The following is a 23,551-nucleotide window of genomic DNA, read 5'->3' on the forward strand; positions in this document are numbered from 1 at the left end:
ATAAAAGATGTAGATGAGGAGTATGCTTTTTAGATTATGTCATGTATGTGGTTGAGTCAAGACTTATGTTATTCTAACTTGACGAGTTGTAGAGGAGAGTACACTACCCTATGTTGTTGTTCAGGGGGGACTCTTACTCATTGTGTCAAGGAAGTTTGTTAGACTTGATTCATGTTTTGTAAGAAGTTGGTCTTAAGGAGGGATTGTTGGATAAATGTAATCCCAACTCCTTAGTCCAAATTAATATGTGGTTGATAGACTATGGTCAGTGGTTGGTGTGTAAAGCCTACAAATGGTTGGTGCATGTTGTTCATGCAACTCAGGCAACTAAAAATAGGGTAGAGGAGTCTCTAAATAAGGTACAAGTCGTGATCAAGTGATTATGTAAGTTTGGTTCATGTCTAATTACAATTAGTATCTTCTTGTGTTAATCTCATATCAATTTTCTGCATATACCAATTTTTGTCCCTCATATTCATGATGTCTTGTACAATCTTTGATCCACCTTGAGGATGTTTTGATCAATCTTCATAGCTTAGTTATCAAATCTAACAAGATTACTGTGCAATCGAGACACCTTACACTAGTCTTTGCTGCATCACGAGCACATCATAACAGCCTAATGCGAAATCTATAGATATCCACCATACCAACATGTAATTTAAAATTCAACTATCCAACTAGACAGGATGCAATAAATGTTAACTTAGAAGGGGGAGGTGACTACAAAAATTACTAGCACATTGCCTTGCAAAAGCAAGTAGTAGGCTTAGCACCAATTACATAATATTCAACTTACCATCATAAGGCCTGATACTCCGTCCTGCATCACGTACCCTCCTACCAGAGCACTGGTTTTTGAAACATCCACACCCCAATTTTGTGAAAATACAGAGTACAAAACCATTCCTTCTAAAAAAGATCTATTGCATGAAGCAAAAGCTCTATGTCCTGCTTACCATCTTTAAAAAAACCCACCAAAATGCAAAGCATGCCATCTTTTAAATTTCACAATTATACCACGTTATCCATGTATGTATGAGAGCCTTTGCTTTGAGTATCTAAGTATTAAAACGTGATGGCGAAGAAGTGTGTGTTTTGACCTTTGTGAAGGTGGATACCCATGCAGGTCGTTGTAAACGGAGTGCACCATTCCTGGCATGTGAACAGTGTGGTTAACTTCTGTGAGTGTGCTTGCGTGAAGCATGTGCATTCAACATTAAGCAGTTCACACAAAGTGCAAAGATGAATGGTCAAGCAAACTCTTCCATACAAGAGTTCCATAAAAAGAGTGATCTGTTAGTACAAGATTGAAAGCAGATACCATGTAACATGGAAGCAAATTGTAAGAACTTTTACTGCGTCATAGAAGGCAGCCATTCATCCAACACCATTACTGTAAGCTTCAGAAACAAATACATAAGTTCACACCTGCATCAGGATATACACTAGGGACTCCCATAGGGCCTCTGAATTTCTTCTCCATAACACTTGGGCCCCTCTCATCTGCAAATATCACAACTTCAACTGTCAATACAATTCATTGGACTATGGATAATCTGGATAACAACACACTATCTTGTAGTACCTGAATGGGGTCTCTTCCCTCTAGAGTTTGCTCTTGCAAGCTCAATGTGCAGAGTTGAACCAAGCTCGGGGTCAAGCTTGTGGCCCTGTTTTCAAAAAAAAAAAAGATTATTTACAGACATAGCTGAAGCATTTGGATGCATTGGCTGGTTTCCAAATGCAAAGGAGTTGACACCTTCGAACACTGCATTGAATCATTAAACAATGTGGACTCTTCGGTTTGCAACACATGTCAATTTAGCACTACCCCTTCCGCATTTGCAGTCAGCATCATAGTGGTTGAGTACTTTAGGTACGGTGCAGTACGAGTACGTAAAGTGCGCATCAAGATAAGTACTTTAAGTACGTTCACGTCTCTCTCTCTCTCTCTCTCTCTCTCTCTCTCTCTCTCTCTAAGTGAATGAGAGTGAGTGAGTGAGTGATGAGTGAGTGAGTGAGTGATGAGTGAGTGATGAGTGAGTGCGTGTAATACTAAAATGAAAACTAATCTATTAACAACGGAGCAATGACCACTGACTAAAATAATTAAAAAACGGGCCAAATAAGTGTTGTACATTGAAACTCATATTTGGTAAAGACCTTATCCGTACCAGGTACGGTATGTATGGAGTGTTACGGAAAGTACTGAAGGTACACATCGGATGAGTGCGGGTTCGGAATGCAACTATGGTCAGCATGCCAAGACAGATATTGTTAGCCCATTTCCTTTACCCATGCTTGAACCTATGCAAAACAATCTGCTTACACACACGACTCCTTCATTGTCCGCCAGACCGGGCTGTTTGGTGGAGGTCTAAGGTGCTTCCAGATGAAAAACACATGCAAACAATTATGCATGGTCCAACTATTTGGTAACTCCACCCTCACGTTCACCTATGTAAAGGAACAAAAATCTTGAAGAAAATCTTCAGACACTTCTTCCCAACTTAAAAAGAGGGGCTGCAATATCTAAAAACTTGTCCACATGTGTTATCCTCAATCAACCCTATGAAAGCATCCTGACGAAATGCCAATATGCAATGTTGGAGCTCCCATGCGTTCAAAGGAACATGCCAATCAACAATCTCCTTAAGCTTGGCTCATTCCAAAGTAAACCCCTGCAGTCTGTTAATGTATCAAGATGAGATTTTTAATCCAAAAAATAGCATGATTTCTTGTTCCAATGACTTATCCTTCCTATGATGATCCAACAAAGGTTCTAGGCACTCATGTTTGCTAGGTTCAACTCTAAGATGTCCTCAGAATAGAAAATGGCCAAATAAGCTGCACTACAATGGGACATGCTCAATCACTTGATTAGCATCAATGCATCTGGCATCATGTAAGCATTGTGTATTGGGCAACAAAAAATATCCACATGCAGCATTCATTCACTAAAATGCTCATACAAGCACCCATTTGAATGTACAAAAAGCAATCATTGCAAAAACGAGCCTCATCACAGAAAGAGCCATATACATTCAAAACAATACTTGTTTCTAATCTATATCCAAGCATTATTCATACTTTAGAGGCATATCAAAACATGCTGCTGGGATGGAGGTCTCGCAAGCTTACATTAAGAGCTTCCTTTGCTGCCAAAGCTGCTGCTTGATCAGTGAATACAGCGAAGGCCACTATCTGCAAGACAAATATGAACACACCCAAGTTAAATTACTGATATCATCTAAGGTGGCCTACGAAACAGAGAAGAAGCCAATGAGGTAATAGCTCAAGCGGTAAATGAAACCGGCCTCTGGTAGAAACCAAAGTGCGGTAGACTAGCAGTCACCTATCCAATTGTAGTCCAGACAAATAACAAATGAACAGGAGCTAGAATGCTCCAGAACAAAAAGGAAAACGACACCTGTTGGCCCCAAAGCCTAGCGCGCCTTTCGGTATTTCTTTATTCAAATTCAATGGAAAGTTTAACTGAGTACAACAAAGCCAGTCAAGGAAAGTAAACCCGCATGTCCAATCTGGCAGCCCTCAAGACCTCTTAGCATAGAGGATTCACATACAGATCTGTGTCCCACAAAAGCAACACACTGTAGTCTCCTCTACTCAACCAAGACAATACAACAGGGCAGCCTTGAGCACGCATCTGGCTGTTCCATGTTCATGGCTTCAAACTTAGCCCAAGTACAAATCCATTGTCCAACTTTGTTTCCACCCCTCAAACTGCCATACCCCTCCTCTCACAAAGGGCTAGAAAAAACAACTCTGTAGCAGACATAAGCTAGTGGAAAGAAAGAGAGAAAGATATGTTCAGAGTTTACCAACTGTTATGCACAGTTCTGCACCAGATGGATTGACCGTACTAGTCTGTACTTGCAACCCCCCGTGTCAGCGACTGCAGCACACGTGTGCACCTGTCCGTACAGGTTTGTACTTGCAGCACACGTGTGTACTTGTCTGTACTATTCTCCCTGCAACCGCCTCAGAACTGTAGCTACAGCTGCCTACGTCAACCAGTCAGCAGCAACCGGACTGAACGTGTCTATACCCGTATGCACTTGCAGCAGTCCTTGTGATGCGCCGCCTGTACCAACTATACAGGACTGAACTGTACCCGCCTATACCTGTCTGCGTCAGCAGACCTGCAACCGCCTGCATCAGAAAGCCTGCAGCAAGCGTACCAGCCTGTACCTGTCTGCGTCAAATGACCTGCAGCCACCTGCGTCAGAAAGCCTGCAGCAACTGGACTGATCTGTCCGTACAGTACCCGCCTGCAGCACCTGTACCGCACAGTTCTCCTTCCGGCATCCCGCTCCAGCTTCCTCTCCACGCAACCAGACCATACGTGTTCTCCCCACACAGTCAGCCGACTAGTCTCTTTTCTCCAAAAAGCAAGAGAGAGAAAATGGAGAGGGAGGCGTGTACTCTAAAAGTAGAGTAGCCCCCTCCAATATTATCCTAGTGGCCCTCCCTTAAAGTTTTTAAAAACTAAGGGCCACCCAAGGTTGAGAAACCTTATGAAATTTAATACCTTGGTCCCCCCTTCACACTTGGGGTTGTCCAAACATTTTACTTTTGTCCGAACACCCAAGTATGCATCTTTAAAAATTTATCTTGCTCACCAACCACCATGCTCACACTTATGCTGTTCCACTTTCACAGGGTCATGACATACCTACCCCCCTCTTGAAAAATGGCAAGCGTCCTCAATTGCAATCTGGTGATATAGCAAAATACCCAAAGTGAAAAGTACAATATGGCAAGATCAGCGTCCCAATCTCTCTAAGCCATGCATATGTAACAACATTCACTGCAAACCAATGGTGTAGTAGTAGTCCAAGTTGTATACCACTGTGAACCATACACAACCACAACATCCAATGTGACTAGTACACATATATCAGAGAAGTCCCATAAACAGATGTACTATCAGCCATCAGTACCTTCGGGTGAGACAAAAACAACACCAAGCGACCTCTAGATGTCATCTGAGCCTGTCCGTATCAAGGCAGTGGAGGTGCTACCCCCTCTTGAGCATCAGGCAGTGCTCCAGACTCGTGGAGTCGGCTCCAACTCAAAGGCATCGAGATAAAGCTGCAAAACCTAAGGTGAATATGCTAAGTCACCTTCCTCCATCCACTTCGCATCCATCGGTGAATAGTTCTTGAACTTCACAAGATAGCGTCGGGAAACTTTACCTCGTACCTTTCTTCCCTTATGTGCCAGTATTTGCTCTCGAATAAGAACCTCATCAAGTTCCTCAACTTCCGGCTGAGCCTCATCTGATACATCCTCAGGCACATCCCCATGGAAAGGTCTAAGTAGATTCACATGAAATGCATTGTGAATCCTCCAGTGATCTGGTAGCTTCAAGCGATAGACCACCTCACCAATCTTTTCCAATACCTGAAAAGGTCCATAATAGCGCATGCTCAACTTAGGGAATAAGCGCTCCTTACGCTTCATTTTCTTGAGCCTAGCTTTTTCGAATCGCAATAGAACCCAATCACCCAATGCAAACTCTAATGCACGTCTGTGACGGTCTACTGCTTTCTTTTGCTTTTGCTGAGTTTTCTAGAGTGCCAACTTAACTCTCCGATAAGCTTCATCCATGTTCTCCACATACCGATCAGCCTCAAAGATCTTATCCTTTGTGTGAAAAATAGTTGGTACCTTCTTCCCTCCTTCCACAATCTCAAAAGGCACCTTGCCCGTCGAGGTATGGACGGTGTTGTTATAAGCAAACTCCACCAAAGGAAGATACTTTTCCCATTGTTGCTCGTGCTCTGACACATAACACTTAAGAAGATTTAACACTGTAGAATTAGCCTCTTCCGATTGACCATCTGTTTGTGGATGAAACGAAGATGAAAACTTGAGAGTTGTACCCATGTTGTCAAACAACCCTCTCCAGAATAAACTCGTCATCCGTGGATCACGGTCACTGGACGAAGGCAAGCCATGATACTTGAAGATGTTCGCCATGAACAACTTCACCATATGATCAACTTTGATCATCTTACGCACGGGAATGAAATGAGCCTGCTTACTGAACCTCCATATGATAGTCCAAATGCCATCATTCCCCATTTGTGTCCGTGGAAGATCAAATATAAAATCCATGGCAATGCTCTCCCATGGTCTATCTGGAATAGGTAAAGGCTGAAGTAACACTCGTGTCTTTTGACGGTCAAACTTCACCTTCTGACATACGATGCATTGCCTAACAAAAGCATCAACATCTCTTCTCAAGGTCGGCCAAAAAAGGGGAAAAAAAAGTCTCAACTGCTTTTACCATGGCGTCAATACCTCTATGACCTGCATACGGTGGAGCATGACTTTCAATCATAACCTTGAGTCGTAATTGCTTGGTAACACACAATCTACCATGCATCAACAAAAAACCATCCCTAAGAGTATAACGATCATGCCGCTGACCCTCCGACATCTGATCATAGAGCCTTCCAAAATCCTCATCATGGGCATACTGCTCTTTCATCTCATCAAGCTCAAGATGATAAGCAAGTGAAACTGCTGAGACCCATGGCTTGCGTGACAAAGCATTTGCCACAACATTCTTTTTGCCTTCCACATGCACAATCTGGAAGTGGAACATAGACAAAAAGTTTGCCCATCGCATATGCTTCTCAGAAAGTTTAGTTTGCGTGAGGAAATAACGCAAGGTCTGATGATATGTCTGCACAGTGAAATCAGCCCTAAGCAAATAGTGTTTCCATGTAGAAAGATCATGAATTACAGCCAACATCTCTTTCTCATAAACCTGCAAATGCTTCTCGGCATTCTGCAATATACGACTCTCATAGACTATCACATGTCCTTCCTGCATGAGAACTGCCCCAATGCTGTTTCCACATGCATCACACTAGACAACAAAAGCCTTTCGGAGATCCGGTAATACCAATACGGGATCCGAAGTAAGCTTTTCTTTAAGCTTTTTAAAGGCTGTAATTTCCTGATCAGCCCATCTAAACGGAGTTGCCTTCTTTGTTAAGGCATGAAGGGGCGAAGCAATCTCAGCAAAATACCGTATGTACCGCCTGTAATAGGAACACAATCCCAAAAAGCTGCGTACATCATGCACGGTCCTCAAATCTGGCCAATTGAGAATCGCTTCCACTTTCGAAGGATCCATACGGACTCCATGCTTAGACACAGTATGCCCCAAGAATTGTATCTCTTCCAACAAGAACTCACTCTTCTTGCCATTAATGACCAGCCTATGCTTCCAGAGTTCTTCAAACACAATGGCCAACTGCTTCCTAAGCTCCTCCTCTGTGTGTGAATGCACAATCATATCATCAAAGAATGTGTCCACAAACGCTCTATGAGGCCGGAAAATCTTGTCCATCATCCTGTTAAATGTGGCAAGAGCATTTGTCAAACCAAAGGACATAACTAAGAACTCATATAGCCCAAAAGTGGTCCGAAATGCTGTCCTGTGCACATCCTCGGGTCTAATGCGTATCTGATGATACCCGCTTTTCAAGTCTATCCGACTAAAGACTGTTGAGCCCTGTAAGTGGTCCAATATGTCACCCATCCTCGGAATAGGGAATCGATTCTTGATGGTATTCTTATTTAACGCCCTGTAATCAATACACATGCGCCAAGAACCATCTTTCTTTTGCACTAAAGAGTATAGGTGAGCAAGAGGGTGACGAGCTAGGCTAGATCAACCCTTTATTCAACAACTCATGTACCTGACTCATAATCTCTTCTTGTTGGGCTGCACTAATGCGGTACGGCGGTCTATTTGGTGTACTCCTCCCCGGAATTAGATCAATAGCATGATCTTGTGGCCTTTCTGAAGGAAGTTCTCCAGGCAATGACTCGGAAAAACAATCTTGGAACTCACGTGTCCTGTCTTTATCTAACATAGACAAATTAGATTTAGACTCATCATCTTTTGCATCCTTTACAAAAATCAAGTACGCAGAAAGATGCTTTTTCATTACTGATGAAATTGCCGAAGCTGATACAATAGGAATTGATTTCCCTTTAAGCTTTACATCCAAAATATACTTCTATGAGTCAAAGTAATCTTCCTGTTGTGTGTATCCACCACCGCATGTACTCTATGGCACCATAGCATACCCAACAAAACATCACATCCATCAAGTGGCATGATGAAGAACTCCTCACCGTCCACATAACCCTGCACATGAAACCTGAGCTTCCCAATAATAGGAGTAATGGGTTCTGCATACCCAGGACAAGCCATATTAGCCTCATACAAAGGTCCCATCTCCTCTGCGCGGATCCCCAATCGGCCAGCCAAATCCGGTGAAATAAAGTTGGCTCTAGCACCTATGAAACCAAGGCATTTTGATCTCTCACTTTGCCCCATGCCCTGCACAACTCAGTCTCTTCACCACCTGGCTGTTCCCCAACAAGATCAAGAACTAACCCTGCAGAAGGTTTTGATTTCTTAGACTTGGGCTCCCCTTTAGTGTCAGAGTCCTTTTGGGACTTACGCTTGGGACAGTTAAAAGACATATGTCCCTCCTCTGTACAGTAAAAACATTTCCGAGCATCCATCAAAGCCTGTCTCTCCTCAGGAGTTCTCTTGGGCATTGGTAACTTCTTATACCGCTTCTCTGTAGACATTTTTGCATCACGCGAAGCATGCCCTGACTTTTCAGATTTCTTGCTTGAGCTTTTACTTTCTTTAAATCCAGATGAGACTCCAGTGAGTAACGCATTTGCCGTCATAGCATTCTCTATCATCTGCGACATGTTTGATACTCGCATCTTTATGCAATAGTCACGCACTTCCTTGGGCAGCCCACAACAATACTTCTCCACCTGCTCAGACAAAGGCACTGCACGATAGGAAGTAACTAGGAGTAAAGCTTCCCAAAACTTCTTATTATAATCCTCAAGATTTTCACACTTTGATGCATCCAACTTGTGCCATGTTGTCATTACATCCACCTCAAAAGTAGATGTGAGCCATACGGAAGAGAACACCTGTTTAAACTGTATCCAAGTAGATGGTGCTATTCCCTGTAAAAGAAGAGTGGACCACCACTGCAATGCATTGCCCTTGAGAAAAGTCACAGCTTTTCTCACCTTAAGAGGATTCCGTGTAATTTCCACCAGAAAAAGCACCATCAAACAGCTGTAAAAAGGTAAGTGCCTTTAGCTTATCTTTGGCTCCACTGAACGTGTCAAATTTCACTGCAGCTCCCCCTTCCTTATAATCCTTCACCTTCCCCATAGGCGTTACATTATCGTAAGGAAGTGGCTTCACAAGATTGCTACCCCCGGCATTCATGCCCATCATAGGGTCAACATTGCCAGTTCCCACACCTGGCATTCCATACATTCCAGCCATGTTTCCAAACATACCACTATGCATACCGGGCTGCATGCCCCCATACATGTGTCCTTGCATTCCGGGCTGCATGCCCCCAAACATGTTTCCTTGCATTCCGGACTGCATACCACCATACATATTCCCTTGCATACCAGGCTGAAAACTAGCTCCAAAATTCCCTGGCATACCCATGCCTCCCTGAGGATAACCCCCAGTCATGGATTGGAACACAGAGCCACCACCAAAATAGCTTGGATGCATAGACTGCTGCGGAATAGATGGCTGTCCAAAAAAGGAACTCTCTAAGTTTGCACCAAAAGTGTGTTGCATGTTCGGAAACTGTCCAAAAGAAGGATCCTACGGAAAGGCACCACTATTGCCCTGAGGTGGGTTCTTAGAACGCACTTTCTTCTTCTTCTTTTCAGGCTCAGAACGGGATCTCATAAATTCAGCAAACTTCTCACTTTGAGTGAGCTGCATAAACACATCCATTACCCCTACCAAATGATTTTTAAATTGAGCATCATCTTCCTCTTTACTAGGCATATCTTCTGGTTGTGTTACATCCTCATATTGTGCATCTTCTGCAACCTGTTCTCCTGCAAGAATATCCTCAGATTCATTTCTCTCAAGAGAGGCCTCTTGCTCTTCCTCTTCATCATAAAAATATTCATCTTCTGTGTCTGACATGTTGCTGAATTTTTCAGCAATGACTTTCCTCGGGACAACCACGAGCTCACCCCCTTAAGAAAGTTGATGATGGGTCCCGGCAACGGAACCTTGGAACCGGCCTCTGGTAGAAACCAAAGTGCGGTAGACTAGCAGTCAGCTATCCAATTGTAGTCCAGACAAATAACAAATGAACAGGAGCTAGAATGCTCTAGAACAAAAAGGAAAACGACACCTGTTGGCCCCAAGCCTGGCGCCCCTTTTAGTATTTCTTTATTCAAATTCAATGGAAAGTTTAACTGAGTACAACAAAGCCAGTCAAGGAAAGTAAACCTGCATGTCCAATCAGGCAGCCCTCAAGACCTCTTAGCATAGAGGATTCACATACAGATCTGTGTCCCACAAAAGCAACACACTGTAGTCTCCTCTAATCAACCAAGACAATACAACAGGGCAGCCTTGAGCACGCATCTGGCTGTTCCATGTTCATGGCTTCAAACTCAGCCCAAGTACAAATCCATTGTCCAACTTTGTTTCCACCCCTCAAACTGCCATACCCCTCCTCTCACAAAGGGCCAGAAGAAACAACTCTGTAGCAGACATAAGCTAGTGGAAAGAAAGAGAGAAAGATATGTTCAGAGTTTACCAACTGTTATGCGCAGTACTGCACCGGAGGGATTGACCGTACCAGTCTGTACTTGCAACCGCCTGTGTCAGCGACTCTGCAACACACGTGTGCACCTGTCCGTACAGGTTTGTACTTGCAGGACACGTGTGTACCTGTCTGTACTATTATCCCTGTAGCTGCCTCAAAACTGTACCTGCAGCTGCCTACGTCAGCCAGTCAGAAGCAACCGGACTGAACCTGTCTATACCCATATGCACTTGCAGCTGTCCTTGTGATGCGCCGCCTGTACCAGCTGTACAGGACTGAACTGTACCCGCCTGTATCTGCTGGACAGGAGTGTCCGTACAGTACCCACCTGTACCTGTCTGCGTCAGCGGACCTGCAGCCGCCTGCGTCAGAAAGCTTGCAGCAGCCGTACGAGCCTGTACCTGTCTACGTCAGATGACCTGCAGCCACCTGCGTCAGAAAGCCTGCAGCAGCCGTACCAACCTATACCTCTCTACGTCAGATGACCTGCACCCACCTGCGTCAGAAAGCCTGCAACAACTAGACTGATCTGTCCGTACAGTACCCGCCTGCAGCACCTGTACCGTACAGTTCTCCTTCCGGCGTCTTGCTCCAGCTTCCTCTCCACGCAGCCAGACTATACGTGTTCTCCCCACACAACTAGCCGACTAGTCTCTTTTCTCCAAAAAGCAAGAGAGAGAAAATGGAGAGGGAGTCGTGTACTCTAAAAGTAGAGTAGCCCCCTCCAATATTATCCTAGTGGCCCTCCCTTAAAGTTTTTAAAAACTAAGGGCCACCCAAGGTTTATAAACCTTATAAAATTTAATACCTTGGTCCCCCCTTCACACTTGGGGTTGTCCACACATATTACTTTTGTCCGGACACCCAAGTATGCATCTTTAAAAATTTATCTTGCTCACCAACCACCATGCTCACACTCATGCTGTGCCACTTTCATAGGGTCATGACAGTAAAGGTGTTTGTCTAGGGTGAGGTGGTACAAAACCCCACAAGGTGCTTCCTCGGCATCATCACCTACGGGCAGATAAAAAAGCACCTAAGGCCCCAGTGCCATCAATTCCAGCCCTCAAAGCTCAAAGTTCAATCACAATGGCCTCTTCCTCACGAGCACCAACAGCCCGTGTTGGGGGCAAGGGTTCAAATTGGTCTTGGTGGGAAGAGGTGAATGCCCAAAGACCAAGAAGCGAGGGAGGTTCACGTCAATGGCGCTACAAGTTATGCCCATAAACACGAACAAGTGGGGCAAACAAGGTGAGAGCTCACCTTCTCCATGAGACTGGGCATGAGGTGCAGTTTTGCCCAAATGTAAGCCAAGAGAAGAGGCAGAGCTCTTAGAGCGGACTGCAGCACAAGCGTCTCTCTTTACAGCAAGGAGGGCGGGACGTCTTGTGGCAATTGACTCCACAGCATTTGTTAGGCCACCTGTATCAAAGGTAAAGCATTCTGATAGATGCATGACAAACTAGAGGAGCCCCATAGCCCCAAAGATTAGAGGCCTCAATCAGGAGTCTGGGCACTCAATCCTCAACATCCCTGATGTCTTCATCAATAGCCTCCTCAATTGACTTAGTGTCACTCTCAGAAAAAGAATGATGCTGCCTCAGCTGCCGCACTCGTCTCAGTTGCTACACTGGTACTAGCCCGTGTTGATAATGCTTGTTGCTCATATGGCACAAGGAGGTGCCATCAATTCCTCATACAACATGGCATATATGTCACGCTCCTCCTAAGGAATCTCAAGGACATCTTTCGCCTTCTCAATGTCGATTTTATCGACATTGACCTGGCAAGGCTCTATCGGATTACTCGACTGCTCTTTTAAGTGGAGATTGCAATGGCAATATACCAACCGCTCCAACTGAATAGTAGACAACCTATTCCTCTTCTGTCACGATTGTGACTTAATCTCTCTTAATTACCCTTAATTATCCCTTATTACTCTTAATCATTGAAAAGACACCAGTGAAGGGTCACACCCTATCACATGGGTCATCATCAAAGGACACGTCTCTTCAAAGGGACACATCTATTGATTAAAGGACACAGCTCTACGTCCAAAGGACATAACTATTCATTCAAGAGTCACACCCTTTCGTCAGGATGTGTCTCTTCATTTGTACCTCTTCAGGCCCTATTTAACAAGGCCTTGTGTCTCAATGTAAACAACACAGCTTTTCGCTCCCTAATTGTCTTTAGCTCTTGTATTCAATCTTAGTCATGGCTCTTAGAGTATTAATAGATTAGGAAGTCCTCACACTCGTATCAAAGAAAACAAGCTCCAACCCCTAACCCTAAAATCAGAAACCCTAAATCAGCAAATTACCTTAGAATTAGGTATAGCAAGAGTTGTATGGAAGAGCAAGAGAGAATGCCCCATCCAATTTTGGCCCCTTTGCCCAATTCTACCTGCTTAGTCATTTCCCCCAATTTTTCTACAACCAAAAAAAAAAAAAACAAACGATGGGAGCAAAGACTCACACCAAGGTTGCATCCATGTGCTAGCGGACTGCTCCATATTTCCCTGGAGATCCAGATCACATCCTTCTAGGCTGAATCGTCATCATCAAAGGGGGGCGCCACCTTTCGGGTTCACAAGCAAGACTGCTCACATTTTTTTTAACGTGGCGTTTCACAAAAGAAAAAGAAAAACCAAAAAAACAACTAAGTTATTAGCCTTATAATTTAAGGCTTACATTTAAGCCTTTCACGCACGTGGCCTACCTCCCGGCTAATAGCCACTTAGGTAGGCAAACCAGCATATGTCAAAAAAAAAAAAAACCCCAACGTAGTGGCGTCTACATACCGACCAGCCCGCAGCCTGTCAGCAAAGCAAGAAAAATACAAAGCACACGCAGCCCCTGTATGCCATTTTCATCCTCACACACAAGAAGAAGATACCTGCCAATCATCATCGATCATCATAATGGTCTCTTCTCTATGAGGCCACCTGCAATTCCATCTTGGCAACATTCAATCTCTGTAAGCGGTCATTAGGTGTGATCTTTCCTTGTGCCTGTCAACATTAACATGTGGCATTTTTATGTTAAGAGACCCGTCATTTCATCATCTATGTAGGCATATGCTAACTTATGGTAGTGCTACGTGTGAACATGGCTTAACCAAGGGCACTTTCTCCCATGTGGTTTTTCCCCTTGGATATCAAGTGTGAAAGGACACTCTATCCATATAACTTTTGTACTTCTATATTATATGGATGTGACTCACATGCAAGGGTTGACTTGCATTTTGTGATCACCGCACATTTTGTGTCTGCGGAGTGGACGATGCACACCATTGTGCCGATTCACAAAACAGGGGATATGCTCGATCCGAGCAACTACAGGACGGTTATGGTTGGCCACGTGCTGGCCAAACTCTATGGTGCAATGCTGGAGTAAGAGCTTAGCTTATATGCGGAGCGAACAGGTTTACGCTCATCAGGGTAGGCAGGCTTCAGGAGAGCTTTCTCTACCACTGACCATGTATTCACTTTGAGATGTATGATTGATCAGGCCAAAGTGAGGAAGAGAAAGCTCTATTGCTGCTTTGTGGATTTCCGCAAGGCATTTGACACAGTACCACGAGAGAGGCTCTTTCAGCGCCTGCAGTCTCTTGGCATACCAGCAGATATGACATGGGGCATCTATGCATTATATGAGCAGGTTTTTGGGCGAGTCAGATGTCCAGGAGGTATGTCCGAGACTATTGCTAGCACCATTGGTGTGAAGCAAGGATGCCCAATTTCCCCCACGCTATTTGGGTTATACATTGATGAGGTGGCTGACTTCATTACATGGGGAGGCGGAGATGGAGTTGATTTAGCAGGTACCTCAGTACATATTATGCTCTATGCTGATGATATTGTATTAGTGTCTGAGTCTCCAGGTGGTCTACAGCAGCATCTACATGCACTCGATGATTTCTGCACACAGAGGGGTCTTACTGTGAACCTTGGGAAAACCAAGGTTATGGTCTTTCATACATCGAGGCAGGGCAGGAGTCAACTGACATTCACTCTCGCAGGATGCCAGGTGGAGGTGGTGACGTCATACATGTACCTAGGGGTTACCTTCTCTACAGCAGCCACACGCTTCACCATGGGTTCAACAGCCAGAGCTAGATTGACACGGGGATATGCAGCATTGGCTATGCTAGAGAGACAGTGCCACCAAGCACATTTTCAAGAGCCCCGGACGAAGGGGTGGCTATTTGACACATTAGTCACACCGGCATTGATGTATGGAGCAGCGGTATGGGCGCCAGGCCTTGCTACCCATTGGTGGACACAGATAGAGAGACCACACGCCCTCATGATGGCACGCATGATACGCAGCAAACCGTCACTACCTCATGACATTATCCGAGCAGAGTTTGCTGCGCCTCCTATGCTGGTAGAGGCCATATTTCAGACTATATGCCTGCTAGACAGATTCAGAGAGATGCCACAGGACAGATTGTCATACAGAGCTTTTGAGGCATCTAGACAGCTGGCTGAGGCAGGAGACAGAGGATCATGGTATGCACAGGTCACACATTGGTTCTCACAGCATGGCCTAGACATGGATCATCTACCACCATTCCAGTATGACAAGAATGCACCACATATCCGTCTCTCTCATAGTGAGAGGAACAGAGTATTGAGACAGGATCTATGGCAGCTCTATACACGAGAGACATGGATATCGCCTACACAACCTCTTCCACCGAAGATGCTATACTACAGAGATCACTTCATGAGTATCACTGATGATGGATTTATAGAGAGGCCTAGATACATGGAGGGCTTTTTACCACACGGCTCCCGAGTGGCTATTGGTCAGCTTAGAGTTTCATCACACCGATTGCAGATTGAGATTGGCAGAGCAGCACGGATCCCCCGAGAGGAGAGGGTATGCAGATTGTGCAGAGAGGAGGTGGAGAGTGAGGAGCATTATGTATGCAGATGCAGAGCATATACAGCCATCAGAGAGAGATATCCCATTTTATTCAGAGAGCCACATTCCCTACGCCAGATCTTTGAGGCAGCAGACCAGCGCATACTGGGGAGATTCATTCTAGACATACAGCACCACAGAGAGACATTATTACAGGCTCAGACGGCTCCAGAGGGGGGGGGCGACAGACACAGATTACTACATTTTTTCAGAGATCCATCCCCCTCCCAGCCCCTACACGGCACGGAATTACTCTCCAGAGAGCAGAGACACTTAGAGCCCGCAGGAGACAGAGGACACCTGCCTTTCGGACACCACGCTATACCAGAGAGAGATGCCAGAGATCAGAGCTCAGTTTCACAGAGAAGGTGCGGAGCGACTAGCTCGCTTCAGAGCACACCTAGGCATGTTCTTCAGGGAGTTGTGGACACCCCCTTCACTGATGTATACCATTTTATACCCCCAGTATGGTACAGGATGGAGCTAGCTAGGTTGCATATCATGATTGTATACTCCATGCATATAGCTTTGCATTCTCCTAGTAGTAGAGCTCCATCCTCTTCCTCTTCAACCATATCCATGCTATCACTATCAAGCCTCTCATCTTGAGTCCCCTGTGAATCAAAAGGATCACTCTCATGCCTTCTTTTAAACATCTTGATCCTTTTGCCTGCTCTACAAGATTCTTTATCTCTAACAGCCACATTCCCTACACCAGATCTTTGAGGCAGCAGACCAGCGCATACTGGGGAGATTCATCCTAGACATACAGCGCCACAGAGAGACATCATTACAGGCTCAGACAGCTCCAGAGGGGAGACGACAAACACAGATTACTACATTTTTTTAGAGATCCATCCCACTCCCAACCCCTACACGGAATTACTCTCCAGAGAGCAGAGACAATCAGAGCCCGCAAGAGACAGAGGACACCTGGCTTTCGGACACCACGCCTATACCAGAGAGAGATGACAGAGATCAGAGCTCAGTTTCACAGGGAGGGTGCGGAGCGACTGGCTCGCTTCAAAGCACACTCAGGCATGTTCTTCAGGGAGCTGTGGACACCCCCTTCATTGATGTATACCATTTTATACCCCCAGTATGGTACAGGATGGAGCTACCTAGGTTGCATATCATGATTGTATACTCCATGCATATAGCTTTGCATTCTCCTAGTAGTAGAGCTCCATCCCCGCACACCCAGATTCAGCTTTTTTGTTCAGTACTTTTTCATTTTGTTGGGATGACAGAGGATACCCCATATAGGTACTCCGATTTGTCTCATAGGCCGAGTTCGGTCTTTTGGAAGACGTTAATAAAATCTCTCTCTCTCTCTCTCTCTCTCTCTCTCTCTCTCTCTCTCTCTCTCTCTCTCAACCCTAATCTCTAGGAAGCATTGTTGTGTGAGCGTGTAAGTCCTCCAAGAAAGTGGTATCAGAGCTGGGCTACAACCCTCTGCCCATGCAGTTTCAGGTGCCGGGTTCCTTCAAAAATCCTGCGTTTTTCTGTCGCCACTGTGGATTTCCGGCGCTATAGTCCGTCCAACAGTCTTCCCATCAATGCAATTCATCGGAGCAGTCCATCTGGCACAATGCCTTCAGGTCGACGCAATCCATCTGGCAGCATCTCCGTCGATGTTTCGCCACCTGTCAGCGCTCCTACTGCCCGATTCAACCTCCCAAAGGGACGGAGCTAGTGGGGAGAGTCCACCGCCACCCAACCCGACGGCGGCGCTCCCGACACGCGAGGCGGCCAGAGTGCAGATCCGCCCACTCCTCGTCGACGCTGCCAAATCCGTTCGTCCCCCGCCTTCGCTCCATCCCAGTCACACCGGCTTCCATAGCAGCAACTCACAACGACGTCTCCTCCAGCAGTAGCTCGCGACAACCACTTCAGTCGTATAGAACATCTCATCGTCCACAATCACCAGCCCAGTCTGCATCTACCCCTCAGCAGTGCATGACCAAGGCGTCGCCCAGTCCACAGCCTGGGTGCCCAGATCAAAGAAGTCCACCCATCGCTTGCTCTACACCCACCCCATCAGCAGAAGCTATGTACCCAACAGGGTTCCAATTTACAGTCAAGCAGTGGGATGCCTCGATTACTTGTGTAACACGAGGCCTGACATATCTTTTGGGGTCTCCTTGTTGAGCAAATTCATGCACATCCCAAGCACAAAGCATTGGCAAGCAGTCAAACGCATTTTTCGTTATCTTCAGGGTACCCTGGATCTTGGTTTGTTCTATCCCAGGGGGGGCAGCTTGCAGCTTTATGCATACAGTGATTCAGATTGGGCTGGTGATTATGATACCAGGCAATCCACCAGTGGGAATTGTTTTTTTCTTAGCAGTTCATGCATATCTTGGTTGAGCAAAAAGCAACCTACTGTTGCCACATCTACTTGCGAGGCTGAGTACAGGGCAATCTTCACAGCTACAGTAGATTGTGTATGGTTGAGGAGATTATTGGCTGATCTTCGTGAGTGTCAGCAGACACACACCACCATTCTCACTGATAGCCAAAGTGCTATGGCCGTGGTACGAAATCCCGTATTTCATGCACGTACCAAGCACATTGAGATTCATTATCACTATGTCAGAGACAGGTTACATGCAACGGAGATCAATTTATCTTATTGCCCTACACAGGATAATGTTGCAAATCTACTCACAAAGGCTTTACCTCGAGAAAAGTTTGAAGCTTTCCGCAAAGCTTTGGGCTTACTCTCATACAGAGAAAGATCTACTGCCTTGTACAGGTTCACACTTTCACTACAGGGGGTTTTTGTAGGCATATGCTCACTTATGGTAGTGCTATATGTGAACAGGGCTTAACCAAGGGCACTTTTTTCCATGTGGTTTTTCCCCTTGGATATCAAGTGTTAAAGGACACTCTATCCATATAATATTTTGTATTTCTATATTATATAAATGTGACACACATGCAAGGGACTTGCATTTTGTGGCTACCACACTTTTGGCTCTCTCTCTCTCTCTCTCTCTCTCTCTCTCTCTCTCTCTCTCTCTCATTTCTGTGTGAGCTTCTTCTTCTTGCACCTAACCCTAACGTAAAGGTTTATGTGTGTGTGTGAGTGTGTGAGTCCAACACCAACATTGGAAGCAATGTATCAAGTATGCAACGAGGCAAGAGTTGCCTACTTGAAGAGGCAATTGGATCTTCTTTCTATGGATGAGGGCGACTCCATGTCAAATCATCTCACCAAAGTGAAAGATTTGCAGGAACAATTGTTCAACATTGATGAGGTTATCCCAGACAAACAGCTGGTCACCAACACTCTTCATTCTTTACCATCTTCCTACTTGGGCTTTCACACCTCTCTCAACCTTTCTATGAGAGGAGGTGGTGATCCCGTCACTTTTGAAGAGCAAACAAGAGCAAACCTATCTAGCAACCGTGGTAAAGACAAGGCATTTACAGCCAAGGATAAGGGTAAAGCAAAGATCTTTAAGCATGGGGGACAAGAGTCTAGTAAGGCTGGTCATGGACAACCCTCTTCTGGTGATGAAAAGTCTAACAAAGGGGATGCAAATAAGCCTAAAAAGAAGGGCAAATGTCACTACTGCCATAAGCCTGGCCACTACATCAATGAATGTAGAAAGCGGATTGCAAAAGAGAAAAAGAAAGATGCAAGCAATGCAGTAGCATACTCTTCTAATGACAAAGCACAGCAATCGGCTAATGTAATTCAAGAAGAGTACACTTTTTTGGTCACATGCACTAGTGACACACCAAGTGCTTCAGACAATGATATGTCTTGCATTGCATTTGACAAACAGGATGTATCATGGTAATTTGATAGTGGTGCTTCGAGCCACATCACTTCATGCAAAGATGTATTTCACCACTTGGTTTATGCTTCAAATGGCCGTACTGTAACATGTGCAGATCATACCACCTATCAAGTAAAGGGAATTGGCAATGTCATAGTTGATGCAACCAATGGTGCCAATATATGTAAGACAAATGTGTTGTATGTTCCAAGGATAAAGAAAAATCTGCTCTCCGTCTCAACCATTAACGACCAAGGTTTTAAAGGTTGAATTTGAAGATGGGAAGTGTTTGGTAAAAGACCCATCAAACGGTTATGAAATAGTCACTTCCGGAACACGATACAAAGGTTTGTATAAGCTGGACAGCTATAACAAGCGTACTTATGATGCAAATATAGTGGCTGCCCACACTCCTGCTTTGCATGATGCATAGCTATGGCATGCTCGTTTTGGGCATGTAAATTTTTGAAGTTTCATGCTTTTGCAAAAGCATCATATGGTTGATAATATGCCGTGAAAATTTAGGCCAACCAGTTTCCACACCTCATATGAGGAAAAATGCAAAAGAGAAGGTACCTTCGGTCCAGTTAAACAAGCCCAAGTGAAGGTAGAGCTACCAGCAAGATCAGTCCAGAAAACGCAGCACAACAGGGCTGGAAATCTGATAACGCAGAGGTAAAAGGGGCAGTAGATAGGGCAGATTCTGAAAACGCAGAAGAGAAAAGGTGCCACCAAGCCTCAGATCAGCAAACAAACTACTGCAAAACAGTTTCAAAAGAAAAAACGCAGCACACAAAGTGCTGCTGCCCTGAAACAGAGCAGCCGACAGGTGAACAGGGGGCTCAATGGTCAAAACCGGTGATGGATGACCTGAAACTGCAGTGGAGAAGCGCCCAAAGAAGCTAGCCGACCAGCAGCAGATCTGAGAAGAAAAAAATGCAAGAGGGAGAGGAGGGAGCATCCAACACTGCTAGTCACCGGCGCTCTAATACCATGATAGAATGCACAACGGAAGATGGAAAGTGGAAACACAGGAGAGAAAGAAAGAAAGAAAGAAAGATTTTATTAACGTCTTCCAAAAGACCGAACTCGGCCTATGAGACAAATCGGTGTACCTGTATGGAGTATCCTCTGTCATCCCAACAAAATGAAAAAGTACTGAACTAACAAGCTGAATCTGGGTGTGCAATAAGTACAATGAGTGGGGGAGGGGATGGAGCTCTACTACTAGGAGAATGCCAAGCTATAAAATGGTATACATCAATGAAGGGGGTGTCCACAGCTCCCTGAAGAACATGCCTGGGTGTGCTCTGAAGCGAGCCAGTCGCTCCGCACCCTCTCCGTGAAACTGAGCTCTGATCTCTGTCATCTCTCTCTGGTATAGGCGTGGTGTCTGAAAGCCAGGTGTCCTCTGTCTCTTGCGGGCTCTGAGTGTCTCTGCTCTCTGGAGAATAATTCCCTGCCGTGTGGGAGTGGGATGGATCTCTGAAAAAAATGTAGTAATCTGTGTCTGTCGTCCCCCCTCTGGAGCTGTCTCAGCCTGTAATGATGTCTCTCTGTGGTCTCTGTGGCGCTATATGTCTAGAATGAATCTCCCCAGTATGCGATGGTCTGCTGCCTCAAAGATCTGGCGTAGGGAATGTGGCTCTCTGAATAAAATGGGATATCTCTCTCTGATGGTTGTATATGCTCTGCATCTGCATACATAATGCTCCTCACTCTCCACCTCCTCTCTGCACATGTGCATACCCTCTCCTCTCGGGGGATCCGTGCTGCTCTGCCAGTCTCGATCTCCAATCGGTGTGATGAAACTCTAAGCTGACCAATAGCCACTCGGGAGCCGTGTGGTAAAAAGCCCTCCATGTATCTAGGCCTCTCATAAATCCATCATCAGTGATACTCATGAAGTGATCTCTGTAGTATAGCATCTTCGGTGGAAGAGGCTGTGTAGGCGATATCCATGTCTCTCGTGTATAGAGCTGCCATAGGTCCTGTCTCAATACTCTGATCCCCTATTTGCTACCTTGGGGGCCTAAGCAAGGGCGCCGGGTGGGAGCACGCAGTGAGTGGACAGCGCAAGCAGGTCAGCACAGTAGCGCTGCCAGCACGGGTGCGCAGTGCCAACAGGGCAACGGCGAACAGCGCGAGTAGTGAAGGCGGAGCACGCAATGAGTGGACAGCGCGAGCAGCTCAGCACAGCAGCGCTGCCAGCACGGGTGCGCAGTGTAAGCAGGGCAGCAACGAACAGCGTGAGCAGCGAAGGCGGAGCACGCAGTGAGTGGACAGTGCGAGCAGGTCAGCACAGCAGCGCTGCCAACACAGGTGCGCAGTGTAAGCAGGGCAGCGGCGAACAGTGCACGAGAGCGAGGAGACCACCAGCGCGCAGCGCAAGCAGCAAAGGAGCAAAGACATCACGCCATGGACACCAGCACGAGAGAGAGAAAGAAAGAAAGAAAGAAAGATTTTATTAACGTCTTCCAAAAGATCGAACTCGGCCTATGAGACAAATCGGTGTACGTGTATGGGGTATCCTCTGTCATCCCCACAAAATGAAAAAGTACTGAACTAAAAAGCTGAATCTGGGTGTGCAATAAGTACAATGAGTGGGGGAGGGGATGGAGCTCTACTACTAGGAGAATGCAAAGCTATATGCATGGAGTATACAATCATGATATGCAACCTAGCTAGCTCCATCCTGTACCATACTAGGGGTATAAAATGGTATACATCAATGAAGGGGGTGTCCACAGCTCCCTGAAGAACATGCCTGGGTGTGCTCTGAAGCGAGCCAGTCGCTCCGCACTCTCCCTGTCTCTGTCATCTCTCTCTGGTATAGGTGTGGTGTCCGAAAGCCAGGTGTCCTGTGTCTCCTGCGGGCTCTGAGTGTCTCTGCTCTCTGCAGAGTAATTCCGTGCCATGTAGGGACTGGGAGTGAGATGGATCTCTGAAAAAATGTAGTAATCTGTCTGTCGTCCCCCCTCTGGAGCTGTCTCAGCCTGTAATGATGTCTCTCTGTGGCGCTGTATGTCTAGAATGAATCTCCCCAGTATGCGCTGGTCTCCTGCCTCAAAGATCTGGCGTAGGGAATGTGGCTCTCTGAATAAAGTGGGATCTCTCTCTCTGATGGCTGTATATGCTCTGCATCTGCATACATAATGCTCCTCACTCTCCACCTCCTCTTTGCACAATCTGCATACCCTCTCCTCTCGGGGGATCCGTGTTGCTCTGCCAGTCTTGATCTCCAATCGGTGTGATGAAACTCTAAGCTGACCAATAGCCACTCGGGAGCCGTGTGGTAAAAAGCCCTCCATGTATCTAGGCCTCTCTAAAATCCATCATCAGTGATACTCATGAAGTGATCTCTGTAGTATAGCATCTTCGGTGGAAGAGGCTGTGTAGGCGATATCCATGTCTCTCGTGTATAGAGCTGCCATAGGTCCTGTCTCAATACTCTGTTCCTCTCACTATGAGAGAGACGGATATGTGGTGCATCCCTGTCATACTCGAATGGTGGTAGATGGTCCATGTCTAGGCCATGCTATGAAAACCAATGTGTGACCTGTGCATACCATGATCCTCTGTCTCCTGCCTCAGCCAGCTGTCTCGATGCCTCAAAAGCTCTGTATGACAATCTGTCCTGTGGCATCTCTCTGAATCTGTCTAGCAAGCATATAGTCTGAAATATGGCCTCTACCAGCATAGGAGGCGCAGCAAACTCTGCTCGGATAATGTCATGAGGTACTGACGGTTTGCTGCGTATCATGCGTGCCATCATGAGGGCGTGTGGTCTCTCTATCTGTGTCCACCAATGGGTAGCAAGGCCTCGCGCCCATACCGCTAGTGAAAATGTGGGAGGCTGGTGATACTGGTGATCCGGCTAGTGAAAATGCCAAGTGAGTATGCTCTGCCCCAATAGGATGAGGTGGAATGGAGAATGAGGTGACAAGCTGTGATGCCTCCAAAGGCCCCATAATGTAGTCTACCACCGTGCCTCCGGTCCGTGTATGACCCCCATGTGGGAAGCATGTCAGCCCTCCTGATCCCGGCCACTGTAGCATCCCGTTATAAATAACGAGACGATGCCTGCCTCCCAATTCTAGTAAGTGGTCCCCATAATGTCCTCTGTCTGGTCCAGTGT

General features: G+C 45.9%; 1 protein-coding gene across 3 annotated transcripts in view; it reads right to left on the reverse strand.

Moving 5' to 3' along the window:
* LOC147624070 (U1 small nuclear ribonucleoprotein A-like) overlaps nt 1-23,551 on the reverse strand; it is a 61,771-nt gene that overhangs the window by 5,342 nt on the left and 32,878 nt on the right. For 2 of the 3 annotated variants that reach the window (XR_015269252.1, XM_086820730.1), the window contains exons 2-6: nt 3,145-3,207; nt 1,589-1,673; nt 1,432-1,506; nt 1,104-1,155; nt 800-851 (exon numbers count right to left, since the gene is read on the reverse strand). Coding sequence is in view for 2 of the 3 variants with exons in the window: in XM_086820730.1 (XP_086676856.1) it covers nt 800-851; nt 1,104-1,155; nt 1,432-1,506; nt 1,589-1,673; nt 3,145-3,207 (327 nt within the window). In the remaining variant the exon portion in view is untranslated. The remainder of the gene's footprint in view (nt 1-799; nt 852-1,103; nt 1,156-1,431; nt 1,507-1,588; nt 1,674-3,144; nt 3,208-23,551) is intronic. The other variant, XM_086820731.1, reaches the window with a different exon arrangement.

The sequence above is a fragment of the Cibotium barometz genome, chromosome 26 (assembly GCF_041138505.1).
Source record: "Cibotium barometz isolate CiBa-2024 chromosome 26, ASM4113850v1, whole genome shotgun sequence".
Lineage (NCBI taxonomy): Eukaryota > Viridiplantae > Streptophyta > Polypodiopsida > Cyatheales > Cibotiaceae > Cibotium > Cibotium barometz.